The 14,883-nt window shown below is 39.5% G+C and overlaps 1 protein-coding gene across 2 annotated transcripts in view; it reads right to left on the bottom strand.

Moving 5' to 3' along the window:
* BRF1 (BRF1 RNA polymerase III transcription initiation factor subunit) overlaps window positions 1-14,883 on the bottom strand; it is a 175,041-nt gene that overhangs the window by 120,049 nt on the left and 40,109 nt on the right. The window contains exon 3 of one of the 2 annotated variants that reach the window (XM_061376200.1): window positions 12,081-12,352. In XM_061376200.1, coding sequence (XP_061232184.1) covers window positions 12,081-12,352 — 272 coding nt within the window. The remainder of the gene's footprint in view (window positions 1-12,080; window positions 12,353-14,883) is intronic. The other variant, XM_061376201.1, reaches the window with a different exon arrangement.

Below are 14,883 nucleotides of genomic sequence, written 5' to 3'. Positions count from 1 at the left end.
AGTGGTTACCTCCCTCTATTCACTACCTGCGAGGCTGCATCTGGAAAGCCATGTGCAAGTCTAGGTTTTTAAGTACACTTAAGTGTACATTCTGAGTGGCTGCAGTGGAGGGTCACTGAGGTAGTTGAGGGCCTGGAGCATGTGATATGTAAGGAAAAGCTGAGAGAGCTGGGCCTGCTCTCCCTGGAGAAGAGGTGCTTCAGGGGAGATCTAATGCTGTCTTTATCTAATGAGCAGGTATAGAGAATATAGAGCCTAATCTTTCTCAGACACACAACACAAACAGAACAAAAGGCAACACATGCAAGGTGCAGCAAGAGAAAATCTGGTATTACAGAAAACAAATAAATAAAAATCTTTGCTTTGAAGGTAGTAAAACCCAGAGAGAGTATGACATGTCCGTTGCCAAAGACAACCAACACTCAACCAGAGAAGGGCTTCAGCAACCTACTGAGCAGGTCAGCAGGGAACTGGACAAAGTACTTCCAACCTAATTTATTCTACAATCCTACATAGGGCACAGGCTTTCTGGATTGTTTCCCGAGTATTTCATCACCTTCAGATACACTGCCTATATAAACATTTCCCTGCAAGTACGACATCATCTTTGACTGCTAGAGAGCTGGTGGAAAATGCTCTGCATTCTCTTCGATCCTAGAACCTGTCAGTAGGGATGACTGACTGCTGGGATGAAACACTTCTGTCAAGGTACTTCTCCCCCTCCCACCCATCTTTTATTTATGCCATCCTCATATTTTGGATGCTACCTCTCAGTCAGCATTCCTGGCTCCCAATTTTGCTCCCAACTTTTCCAGTTGCAACAGGAGGAAAGTGACCAGTTCACAGCTCTGCTGGGAGGGCTGCCAACATTATCAGCAAAAATCAAGGACTGAAGCATTCTCTTGTTTCATCATTGAATGACCATGAGAAACAGCTGAGACACTTGAAGCCACCAGTTCAAAGACTGAGGAATGAGTACAGCAGCAACCAATACTTGAGTTGCTTTCCTCTGCGACAGTAAGAGCTTAGCATCTAAGTGGAAGATAATAAATATTAAACCGAACATTGACGAAAGTATTTTCCAACTTAAAAACTAGAATATGCTGGAAATAATTATTGGCAATGAACTGGGTCCTCCAGATGTGACAAGAATGCAGTGATCTGGGAGTCCCTCAGAGACAGCAGCACAGATGCAGTCCATCTGTTGCATTCTCTAGAAGACTGATCCTTTAAGGACCAGAACTTTTTATACAAAAAAAGAAAATTCAACTTGGATTCTGCGGAAATTAGCAGCACTCATGTGGGAAAACCAAACTTTCGACTCCAGATAAACACAGAATACAGCATTCTCTGATTTCAGGTACCGAGACACAACAGCTGAAACCTCCAGATGTCTCTTTAAATGAAGACTTCTTCAGTTATGACTTACATTATTTTACATTTGTTTCCTTCTTTCCCTGGAGATTGAGGATGGCCCAAAGGTGATTTCAGTGGCAAATTTCAAAATAAGTATTCTTAATTCAGACAACCCAGCTCTTTCATCCAACAGGAAAAGTGGCAGGAAAGCATCTATAATCTCACAACCTTTGGAACTGAATAGGCAGAACTTATTACCCTGAAGCCATGGCTTCATTAGGGAGGGGAAACAAACAAGTGTAGTTCTAAATCAAGTTAGCTCAAAGAGGACAAAATCCTTGCAAAGCAAGGATGCAGTGGAGCTTTCACAGGTACTAGCAAGGTCAGGTAAACTGAAATTTTCTCCAGTCTAACTTGAAACACCAGCTTTTTGTTTGCTCTAGAATCGTGCCAAGCATTACAGTACCTGAAATGATAACAACTTTGTCTCCCCTTGGAAAGTGCAAGGCCAAAAGTCTTTCTACAAGCATAATAAAAAGTTAGAAGGACCAATTATAGAAGAAAAAAAACCTGTAAGACAGATAAGTTGAGAAATTCTCCTGACAATAAGAAAAGGGCAATATTTGGAGTTCTGGTTTTTATGTAATAAAGACTTTCACATTTCAGTTAGTACATATCATGTTGCTGAATATGCATTTTTACTGCACAATTTTCTCTTAATATTAAAAGGATTAGAGCATAAGTTACACAAAATTTTTGTTCATACTAAAAGGCTTTTTTTGTCCCAGTCCATATACGTCCCCTTTCAAAATTTGCTTTCCATCATGCATAGTTCATATACGATAACATAAAATACATTGTTTGCCATTCCTCCCGGCTTACCAATACATAAGGAACCTGAAGAGCACACCAATTTCTATTCCCTGCTAAGACTTTTTTTTTTGGCAGACAAGCTGCTCCTTCATTGAAGAAACAGTTATGTATCTCCATTTAAAAATAATGATTAGCAAGTCTCATAGCACTTTACCAACACATGTAGTCAAAACATCACTGAGACAACTGTGTTTTTCCTGAACTTGAAGGATGTTGAAAACTTAAATGTTTCACTTACAGCTGATCTAAAGATGAGAGCTCCACAATTTATGTTTTATTGTCAAATGTTTAAAGGATTAAATCTAAATAAAATACATAATACACAAGCTTCAAAGCACACGTTATCTTCAACATCTTATTTCCAATTAGCAAGTCAAAATAAAGAAGGCATGGGGAACATTTGTCTTCGAAAGCAAAGCTCTGGAAGAAATCAAAATTTTCGTTGGTTTGGGTCTTATTTAGGGCTGCTATTATCCCAGACTTCTGAAACTGAGTAAGATGGAAAGATTCTTTTCTCTCTTTCTCAAAGGGGGGAAAATAGCAGACATACCACCATGTGACTGTTACATCGTTTGTACTTACAACAACACTGAGCCAGTCTGGGAGTTAAAAGACATTTTCTTTTGCCTTCAAGGAAGGACATGGACTTGCCATGAAGACAGGCTTACAGTGAAAAGGTTAGAAGAGGCTCAGCTCACAATTTTACTTTGCACAAGATTATAAAATACTGAAAACCTTTCACTGAGAAGCATTTCCAGTATGAAGACTCCCTATGAAGACTGCATCATGCACCCAAAATCCTAGAGGCAAACATCTGAAGAAACAAGACAGCTCTTGAGAAGTACTTTTACCAATTTTTAAAGGGCTTATACTTTATTAGGAAACAAGAAATCATTATCAAGACCACTTTCAAGATATGAGGACATGCCAGGTATGAGAATGAGTCCTGTTTTTCCAAAACAAATTTGAAAGGTAATATTGTTCCTCTGATATACCTTCACTTTGTTCTTATGACATCAAAAACTGCAAGACAAAAAAAGCTGCATATGAGACTTCAGAATATGATGAAAGCAGACACAGCTTTAGAAGACCTGAAGCTAAAATAACATTTGCAGATAGCAAGCACAAGAAGTGCTTGTAGGTCTCAATGTAATGGCTTTTATTCACCCTATTTTGCATTACTGATCTTAATTAAACTAATAATGTGAATTTGTCTTCTAAGGCAGCATTCTTACTGCATTAAAATGCAAATACACAATCTTCAAAATTATTTTAATGAAGGAGAGCATTTAATTTTCTAATTGACTTGTAAAATATTAAAATGCAGACAACATTAGCGACTGCTACAAGCAGGAATATTTTTCAGTGACCGGATCAAAAACATCAGCGATAGCTGATCATATTTGCTATCAGGATTTATTTAAACAAACCATCAGGTAATGCTTTTTCCTTTTTTCTTCTTTTTTTTTTTTCCTCTTTTCTTAAGGGAGTGGTGGGCATGCAGGGAAGGGAAGGGGAAGCATCTCCTCCACACCCCACACCACATCCAGCATATCCTCGGACAAAAGCAAGAATGTGATACACAGTGACCAGCTGTACCACACTGTTTTTCATTTAGCTGGTGTTTGCAACATCTTGGCTCCCATCAGGTCAAAAAACCATCCAGTTATAATGCTGGTTTACTGACATAAGCACCAAAAATTTAGATGCAAAGATAAACTTCTGAATTAAGCAGAGAGCCAACGTAATTATTTCCTCTTTTAAACAAGCTTTAAGAAGATTGCTAAATATTTATTTTCACAAGTATGCAAGGATCACTGAAGGTCAAAGACATAAGAGGTGTGATCCCCTTCCTTATCGTCCCTCCTTTGTATTTATTTCACTGGAAGCAGGCCTCTCTGCCATCACATTTCCCTTCCCTCATCCATCACCCAGAGCTTAATGTGCCTTTGTTCCCCTTACTAGTTCCCATGTCTCTGCCACCATGCTTCAGAGCATCACCTTCTCTCAGTGCTGCTGGTAAGCGAGGGCTGCCCTTCATATTTCTAAACCCAGTATGACCAATGCCATTGTAGCTCTCCTGCTTCTTTCCTTTTTCACCTTTACTATGAGAATGTCCCATCAGTTCAGAAACCACAAACTGGAAACTAAGAGGACCGACTGTGCAATTGATTTCATTAATTATTTTACTTAATGCATGCAATAACAGACACTATTACATGCATTAAAAGTCTGTCTCAGATGCTGTAAGTATTTCTGCATTAAACAAGGCCCAACAGGGTGATGGAGCACAGAACTGACAAACAGTAAACACCTCTACCTGCCCATAATGTAATTGAAGCCTGCAGCAACAAAGGCTTCAGTGGACCTAAAGCAGAAGCCTATAAAGTCTATCCCTTCCTTTCAAAGCCAGACCGTGATGTCCAGTTTTGTTCCGACACAAAGGTATGATGGGCAAGGACAAAGGATCTCCAAAATTAAAAATGATCTAGGTGCAACAGCTCTATTAAGTGCAAACCCCATGGTTTTCAGCAGTTGTAAACATCTATGGGCATTAAGAACTGCCTGAAGAGAGACTTGAAGCACTGTTCTGTAAAGCAATAAAGTATTTCTAAAATCACATTTCAGAAGAGGATTATCTTGCCCTTTACTCTTCAAAATTTCCCTTAAACGAGGAAAACAAGCAGAGCTATCAAAACCAGCCAAAATCTGTAATCTTGATAGGCCACCCTGTGACCCTGTCCTCCTCTGTCTCTGCAGATACTTTGTTTAATGCTCCATTATCAAAAGTTGACAACTTGAGGCACCTGCTGGGTAGCATCTTCCTGAGGGGAAAAAAGCTGGTCACTCCTCTACTCAAAAGCTAGTGAAAATTTCATCAGCAAATTCAAGGGAGCAGGATCACATCTCTCCTTGCCAGCACTAGAGGTCAAATGCTATTTTATCCTGAGTTAGTAACAAGTTAACAGAAAAGCAGATTTTCAGAGTGAACAATTCTTAAACAAAATATTAGCCTGAACACATACACACGCACAAAATTACAGTCCTCCTGCTTCTTATGGATGATATATTTAGAAATCCTATTAGCTGGAGAGATCAACATTCTTATCTGAATTTCCAGGATGCTGTAACACGCAAAATTAGAGCGGCTCTCTTAAGTGGGTCAATTACCACTACTGCACTTGCAGCAGCCTTCCCCCTCCCTCCCTGCAGCATCCATCATGGGCATTTAGCACAAGCATTTAAACAGTAAGATGCTGAGTTGACACACACCATAATGTAAAGTTCTTTTCCCTTTTATATTTTCAGAATCTTAAAGGAAGAAAGAAAATCACCCAACTACAGAATATCCACATTAAAATTATGGTCTCCCTGGGGAAAGCTTCAATGACTTTCAGCAAGAGGGCACCCTGTGGGATAACGCTAGTCAGTCACCACACACTGCCACATCTGAGTCATCAACAAGTAAGGTTTATGGCTTTCATCCCCAAGGAACAAGAGGAGAACCTGAGGGCCATTAACCATCTCCCCAGCCCTGTGCCCCAGGTGCTGGGCCACCATACAACCAGTTTGAAAGGCTTCAAGTTATTTTGTTCTCAAGAACGAATTCTTTCTAAAAGACCCTGCAAACCACCAGACACAAGTGGAAAATTCCAGGTATCCAGCACTATACTTTAGATACTTCAAAGGCATTCATAGTGATCTGACAGATACGACACAGGACCTAGAGAAACACAGGGCTCTTCCACAATACCGCTGGACTGGAAACACCTCATTTCCTCAGCAACCTACTTGCTTTATACATATCTCTTCGTATGGAAACAAAACATGAGGTAGTACTGCAAATGAAAAAATCATGTGATTCATCTTCACCCTGTAGAAAAGGGGACTAGATATGCAGGCTTCAGGTCATGAGCACTGCTGCTGAAATCCAGCATTCCCAACCCTGACTGGAAGAGAGGGTGACAGGGAGAAATTAAGGTGAGAAATTAAATTTCTATTGCTGTGTCTGGCTGCCCTCTTCCCTACATCTCCAGCATTATTCCTATTTGGTACTACAGGAGAAGAATTACACAAGCCAAGTATTACCAAACACGTGAGCTATTTGGAAAGAGGGCAACAACAGCCACACCCTATTTAAGACAGCAAGTTTTCATTAATAGGTTGAAACTCTCCCAGCTAAAATACATCCACTGAAAAGCACACCAATTTGAAAACTTAATTTTGCAATGAAGTGGACAGGCTTTTGCAAGACTTCTAGTCCAAGCAAATGCTTTCTTAGGAAGCATTTCTACTGAGAGGGTGGTTAAACACTGAACAGGCTTCATAGAGAGATGGTGATGCCCCAAGCCTGTCAGTGTTTGGACAATGCCCTTAATAGCATGCTTTCTTTTGGTCAGTCCTGAAGTGTTCAGGCAGTTGGACTAGATGATAGCTATAGGTCCTTCCCAATTAAAGATATTTGATTGGATTAAACTTTCTATGAAGTAAAACGTAAGAGCTGGGCATAATTTACTATACACACAAATCCAAAACAAAACAAAGAAGTGAAATGAGGTTATTTTCTTTTGTAGATATACATACTTTGTGGAATTTAAAATCCATTTTTAATCTCTTATATTCTGGTCACACTCAACACTTGAACAAACCACAGTCTGAATGCGTATATTTAAGCAAAAGGTCAGTTACTATAAAGAAAGTCCTTAACCAAAGAGAAATAGAAACTGGTATTCTTAATTTCCCTAACTAGAGCTCTAAAATTTTGTTGATTTAAGCCTAATTTCAAAAGTTAACTTTTTATTTGGGAACACTAGGGCCTGCTGGCTCCAGGAAGTCCTAGAAGAGGTCAGAAGATTGCTGGAGACCTAATTTTTCATTTCTAATAAAAAAGGAAGCCTTGCCCTTTTCCTTGCAAAGATAGACTTTGAAGTGTTAGTAGGGAAACAAAGAATGTATCCATCAAAGGCTCTCATGGCGTAGTTATACAAAGCTTCCCAGGACAGTATGGAAGCCGACAGAGCCTGTTAATGTGCAAGAGGAAATTAGCTGAACTTTTCTTGCAAAGACCAGCAAGGCAGAAAAGCTTGGTAGCTGCTGCCTAATCTAGTATTAAAGAGACCAGCTCCTTACTCCATCACAGATTTTCCAGGTAACTTTGAACATGTCAAACTTAGCTTCAGTTCTGCACCTGGAAATGAAGATAAATACTCTCAACTTCCCTTACTGTGACATGAAAATAAACACATTAAACCAGAAGGCATTCAAATAGCTTGGCAGTAAAGTACAAGTACTGCAGACAAATAGGAAATAACAAAGTACTGCCCCATTCAGTGAGGAGATGCCCTTTTTTTTTTTCCAAATCCTTCTTGCCTGCTGGGATCCTGTAATGCCTTCGTGATCTTCCCTCAAACAAAAGGGAGGTTCACAGGGCAGGGAAGCCAGGGGAGGAAAAGCGCCTTATGCTTTCCCACCCAGCGCAAGTTTACATATAAAAGACACTAAAGCATCACTGTTCCCAACACTCAAATTTAAGAGGCTATTTTTCTTAGACATTTAGCAGAAAGGCTCTTCTGCAAACAACTGAGAAGAGAGACCTGACTCAGCTGCCTTGGACTGACCCAAGGAGACCGCATGTGTTTCCTCTCACTACATACAAAACCACTGAATAACTTGGGCATCCACAATGTCAAGAGGCTGCCCTATCCCTGGGCAGTGGGAAGGACTCTGCAAGCTCCCTGGCACTGAGACTGATCAACAATACTTGAAGGGGAAAAACCTGCCCTGAATTTACCTCCAGAGGCAAACAGTGGGATATTTACACTGAGAGAACTTTGTGAGGACTCTTCTTATGTGCAAAAGGTTTTATTTACTATGCTTTAACAAGACAGTATTTGATTTACAACTAAGGGTGCATTTTCCAGAGAGCTTCAAAGGAAAAGAATAAATAAATAAAATAAAAAAGGTGCATGTGTGTGGGATAAAAGACATCTACCATGGAAAATGTTGCCATTAAAAAAACCCCTCCAGGTGGTAGCACTGGAAAATATTACAGACAAAATAATGGAGAGCTGTACAGGTTTCTTTAACAGTTGTATACAATAAAAAGGTAAACAGAATGAAATGTGCTTTAATTAAAACAAACTGATATCCCACCTGCAAAATAACAGCCAGGCTCAAATTGTTCCTGAGTGACCCCAGGGCAGCCATGGGCTACAGCCAAGCCTGTAAGTCACTCAAACACCCTGCCCAGCTCTTCCCAAGTTCTCACTCCCAGGAACGGCAGGACCAGCTAAAGAGCCCTTTGTTTCCATTCAAACATATGTAGGGGTGGAAAAGCTGTTCAAAACATTAAAGAGAAACAACTGAGGACTGTTACTATTCCAAGAAACAAATTAAGAGCCAGAGTCTAAAATGCCCAGAGCGCTGGCACTGCCAGCTGAAGTCAGATGTCACTGGCAACACTTAGCATCGCTCAGCCCCTGGGAGAGGGACAACTGGTTCCATCAAACCTGAGGATTTAAAAATCACCATCTCCTTCAGATGTATTTTTGGCATTATATGTTTACTTCTGACACTGATAATATAGACACATTTTATAAAGAGAATAATAAATTAAAGTTTTCATAGCTAGCTCATTAAAAGGATGAAACACCTCCCAAATTCAGCTAATAGCTAGTGAGCCATCTTCCCTTTAAAACGTTAATACTGACAAGTAATATAAGCAGGGCAAATTAAAAGTTATGTCAAAGTTAGTGCACTGTAGGGTTTTGTGTCAAATAAGCTAATAAAAACCATAATCTGGTGTAAAATCAATTCAGATCTCAAACAATATATTAAACTTTCTAAAGAACTATAAATAAAAGCTTGTATTTTAGTCAAGTAAGCTTTCATGTTCTCTTTCAGTTCTATAACTTTTTTCTTCAGATTAAAAAATGTGTGTTACTGGAATACTTTGCATTTTTGCATTAATTAAACAACGCATAAGGAGAACTTAATGCTTTCCTATTTCAGGCTAAGGTTTATTCAGGCATAATTCAGACTGCACCAGTAGACTTGGCTACAGTTTTCCTCACATTTTTACAAAGGCTGGCTGGCGACACATACATTATGAAAAGAAAAGAAGAATAAGCAGATATCCATGTCAGATAAATACATTCTACTCCCTCAGATGGAACTTGCAGACAATTAAATCCTGTCTTCTCTCTCCAAACGCTTCCCACTCCTTTGGTTCTGCCACTGGAGAGAACACAACACTTCTTGTGACTTCAGCCCCTGATTACCTCCTACTATACCTCCACAAGCCACATACATACTTTGCTCCTTCTAACATATTCTTTAAGAAACAACTTCTACTTAAGAGACTAACTTGTTCCTAGATAATGTTTGCGACCTCTATAGCTCCCAATACACTCCACTGTTCATTTAGGCCACCCAAACCCAAGATTCTGTCTGCTTCCAAGGAGGATGCTGCCCTTCACTACTTCCAAGTCACCTCTTTCCTCTAAAATATATTCATCAGTCTTCAGTCTTTAACTTCCCATTCTAAATTTCTCACAAATTGCTTCATGAAAGAGTTCTATAACCAACACAATGGCAATGAACACTTTGAACTCAGTAAATCTACTTAAGCACTGTATATAAATCCTGAAATGTTACAAATACTCTATGTCCTTTGTACAGTACATTATATAGTGTATTTCTCCTCACTGCATGCCATTCTCTGCTGGCTTCTCCAGAAGATCAAAACCAACTGCAAGCTCATTACCCTGAATGTGCATCTTCATTCTTGCTAAAGCAACTTGTCACATGGGCATCCTCTACACATGCTCTGGACCAAAGGCGCTGGGAACATCCCTGCTTCCTGTAGCAGAATTCCATATTGCCAGCTGTAGGCTGGACACAAACATAACACGTCAATAATGATGATCATAATCTGTGGAGGCTTGAACATATTTCAGTTTCAAAGGTCATCAATATGCACCTCAGGTTCCCAAGTTTTTAATGAAAAGATTCCAGAAAAGGGACTTGTATTTCAATGTTCATAATCCATAATTTCTTTGGGATTTGTTCTTTAAACTACACTAGACTTTAAATACTAAGAAAACCCAAACCAGACAAAACAAGGAAAAAAAAAACAAAGCCACACTACCAAAGCAAAAAACACACCAAACAGCAGAACACAACAAGCAGCTGAACTCACTCTCCAAAAGGTAACAATTAAATTCGTATCTAATGGATTAAAAAATAAAAGTCAACACTAAGAAAATTGAGACAAAGTCATTCACTTCACTACTACTTCTTGATTCCCAGGCAGCACAGTAACAATGCAAGTCAAGCAGGAGTACTTTGTGATACTGATATAGAAAGACAAGAGCACATCTTTGCAGCCTGACTCATACTCCACATGAAACAATAGCAGTAAAGTATCATACGTGATATTATCTCCACTTAACAAAAGAAGTTGGGAAATTAATTTAGGTACTTATGAAGTGTCAACCGGACCAGTATATCTCGCACATAAGTGAGATATATGCTGAAGTACTTTAAAGAAGGTTGGAGAACAAGCAAAGGACTTCTCATTTGTTTGCTAGAAAAGTTTAGCCCCCTTTGGTTACTGATGGCTGCTATATTGCAATGCACCTGATTGCCTTTTACAGCTGATACTGTTTCCAAAGTTTTATCATCACTATCAGTGGGGAAAATGGATATGCATATTATGACTGAGCTATCATTCAGTAGTATCAAAGAATGACTGCAAATATATTAAACTTTTACATGGGTATAAAAAATATTGGTAATGCTTTTAAATCAACACTGTATTTATGGCAATGATAGAGTTCTACTGCTGACACAGAAACTTTACATTAGAAACAACCAGTGTAATAGTTAAGCCTTCCTTTGAATTCTGTTATTCCTGCAAAATTATTTTTCTAATTGGGCAAATGCAATGAACACAACACTACCAGAAAGCACTAATTTTAGAATACTGAGTGTAGTTTCTGGAAATAAAAAAAAATAAATTTCAATCTTAAAAGGAAAGCTAAGCTCTTAAACTGCTAAAAAAATATGAGAAGAGCAATCAAGAAAAAGCAACAAATCAAACGGAATACTGACGATATGCACATGCTGCTTTAAAGTAGAAAAGAACTAAACACATAAATAATTATTTAATAACAAACTCTAAGCTCCAGCAACTGAAACACAATATAAAAGAACTATAAATATGTAAAACAAATAAATTTGCATGGTCATTACAACCCATGTAAGCTTTAAATATTAAAAAATACTTTAAATACTTTAAAGTAAGTTCTACAAAACAAAATTAGGGATGACGCAGAGCAAGAAGTACTCACTTGCAAATATGGCTTGTGTGCAATCCCACCTCCAGCCACATGATTTCCTGAATGATCTCTGAGCAAACTTTAGAATTTATCAAATGCCTTTCCCCCAAAACTAAAATGGGAGTGATACTGACCTTCCCATAAACAGTAAAAGAAGGAAATCCAAGTATCTCGATGGAAAAACCTACTGGAATTTCAATCTGTTCTTTAATGCTGACGCTGCAAGAGGCTTGGGGTTAATATTCATTTGTTTTTAAACAAGAAAAACAAAATAAATTTACACCGCAAACAAGTAATCCCAAGTAAAGCACAGGAAAAGTACAATTTTGTACGAGGAAAAAATGTTGAGAAAAAAAGAACTTTAGAGTTACTGATGGGAAGTACAGTGATATTTATAGCTCCTTGTAAATATCAATATTGTATATGTAGAAAGGAACAAATTTTACTTGAACTCCTACTTAATTCATCATATAAAACCAACAGTGAAAAAGTTTCCTCCTAATCACTTACCTTTTCAAATTCTGAAACCAGGTTTAACCGGGAGAGTCGACTTGCTGAAAGTATGTCTTTATTAAATATATTTTTATTTTTTAAATGTGAAAGGATACGAGGAGTTCCTTCTGTCCTACACACCAGGTAGAGACATGCAGCAATTACATGGGTCATCTTTCTCCCCCGGGTTAGGTGTTTGCTTACAGCCATCTTGAAAAAATTAAAAGCTGTATCCAGACAATGTTGATTGAGTTGAAGCTGGTTTCCCAAGTGGTGAATCTGACGTTTCCCTAGAAAAATTAACAAAGAAACAAAACAAACAAACAAGAGGCTTAACAACTTTATAGTTCATGTGCTTTGGGGTTGTTTTGTTTGTTTGGGCTTTTTTGCGAGGTCGACTTGGGGTTTTTTTCAAAATTGAAGGGGCATATTTTGGATATAATCTCTGTGTGAAATACAATAAGCTCCCAAGTTTCAGGAATTATATATCCTCAACTACTGAGGAGAAAGAAATGCCTCGTTTTGAACTGCTAGAATTGAAATACATGCAATCAATGAACCCTGGAAAACAAAGCTACAAACACCAGCCCCAGAAAGGATCTAGAACATAGTCAAGACTTTACAGACAAAAGATGATGCCCCCTTCCCTTAACATCAATTGACAGTTCGCACTGGTTAGCAGTACATCAGTATAGCTGGAAACAGGACTAAGCTGAAAACAGGACTGAACTGAAAACAGAAGCTCATGGCATGCTTGACACTGACATGCAGAGGAAACATTTTGCTGCAGCTCTCCAAGAAGCGATGAAGTCTGCAGTTCCTCTAGGCACAACTGAAGCCCACAAGGAAAAGAGATCTGCTTGGAGTTTGCCCATGATCACCACGGATCGAAGGTACTTCCTCTGAAGCCTATCACACCCAGGGCCTTCATTTCAGGCTTGGCTGCCAGACTGCTGAGATTAGACTGTGGCTTCAGAAAAACAAACGTGCCTTCACCCTTAAATGAAACAATAAAAAGAGTGTGTTTTGGATGATTCATGACAGGAAGTGGTACAGCTGCTGGGACAGATGCGGGAAACGAGGTCCAGTGCATCCTCACAGCTTCAGCTTCGGAAGAGTGCGCCGAAAAGACAGCTTAAGAAGAAGCTGGGGGAAGTCATGAGGAAAACAGAGTACTGGAGTTTGTCAGCATACGGGGTCAGAAGCCACATCAAGAAAAATCCTTTAATTCAATGTGCTGGGAAGATGTTTCCAGTACGTGTATTTACAGGAAGAGTTCATCTGTTCCTTTCAGAGATGTCTTGAGTAGCTTTGTTGAAGGAGGAGGCACAATATCTGCCCTACACCTCGGCCACCACCACTCACAGAAAGTGATGGTGACCACACAATGCTTACCAGATCAACATCAGACATCTTAATTTATGCAAATCCCTACATCATCATCACTAACAATACAGTAAAAATGCTTCACCTCTGAGCAAATTTCTGCCAAAGATGCTGTTTCAATTCAGCTTTAATAAAAAGTGACTTCAGACATTCAGCCAGGGTCAGCAAGACTCCAGCCAAACAGAAGCTGCCACAAACCAACAGCTTCCTCTTCCTCCCTATGTGGCAATTAGTGTCCTCATCAATGAGATCTCCTTTAAGGCATAGTGGTCAACCAGGTATAATGCATTCGGATGAAGAAGTAACCACAGAGGAAGGATACATCACCTTCCACAGGAGGTGTGTATACAATAGGCTACTTAAGAGGAATACAAAGCCCGTTATGTGAATGGTTTCTCCACTGCTATCAACAGGTCCTGGGCTGGTACACACTAGCCTCAAATACAAATACCTCACCTTCCCAAAACTAAGCTACTAATTAGCACTTGCCCTCCCCTGATTTTTATTTCACACTCTATAACCTATGTGCTGAAGGGGAATCACAATTTTATGTACCCAAGAAAGAATCGATTTATACTCATCTGTGGGCAAAAAAAAGCATAAATGTACTTGGCATTGAGTATTACAACTCATTTCTGCAGTGGCAGCAAAGCAGCTTCCCTGATCAACCCCTACCAAAACAAGTCCACTCTAGAGGCCAGCACAGACCAGCAAGGCTATGGAAAGCTGCCTCTTCTTATCACCTGAGCTTCCTTTTTTATCTGGTTGCATTTGCCATGTGTGGCTGCTGAGACAAAGACACAAAGAACCATCATCTGTAGAGATTTTGGGCACTACATGCAGACATACAACCATTTAAAAATACTTAAAAAAAAAAAAAAAAAAGAAAAAAAAAAGAGATAGACATGCCCATGCCTGTGAACCTCCCTCAGCTGCAGGGAGATCCAGACTGGAATCACTGCAGCAGCAACAGCACAGCATTCCCTTTAGGTAAGTTGGTGCAGTTCCGTGTCCTCAAAGTCACAAAGGCAGCTGGTAACAAACAATTTCAGTGGTTTTGTCAGCTGAATTTTGCTTTTAAGTAAAGCTTTTGTAAAAAGATGAAGACGACAGGGACTGCAATGCCAAGGAAGAGCCACATTCACTCCTGAATGCTTCTTGTGCTAATGGTGGAATGGTGGTATGCAGGGCCCACCTGGCTCCACAGGACCAGCATTGTGCAGGACACCAAGAAAGAAGAGGTGATGAGGAAGCCTCCCATGCCATGACAGGAGCTGATGTGGTCCAGGGCACACACCAAAGAACAGCCCATATGAATGGAGACGCAGAGCAAGAACAGGACAAGCAACCATGAGACACCACTCTCATTCAGGACTCCAAACCTCAGAAGGCACTTGAGAAACAAAGAACATACTAGAAGAAGAAGGGGGAAGCT

Source organism: Neopsephotus bourkii, unplaced genomic scaffold (genome assembly GCF_033783945.1).
Source record: "Neopsephotus bourkii isolate Nb327-2 ecotype Australia unplaced genomic scaffold, CSIRO-AGI_Nbou_v1 NB_1707, whole genome shotgun sequence".
Lineage (NCBI taxonomy): Eukaryota > Metazoa > Chordata > Aves > Psittaciformes > Psittacidae > Neopsephotus > Neopsephotus bourkii.
Note: the sequence above shows the minus strand (reverse complement) of the source record. Positions and strands in the feature narration are given on the sequence as shown.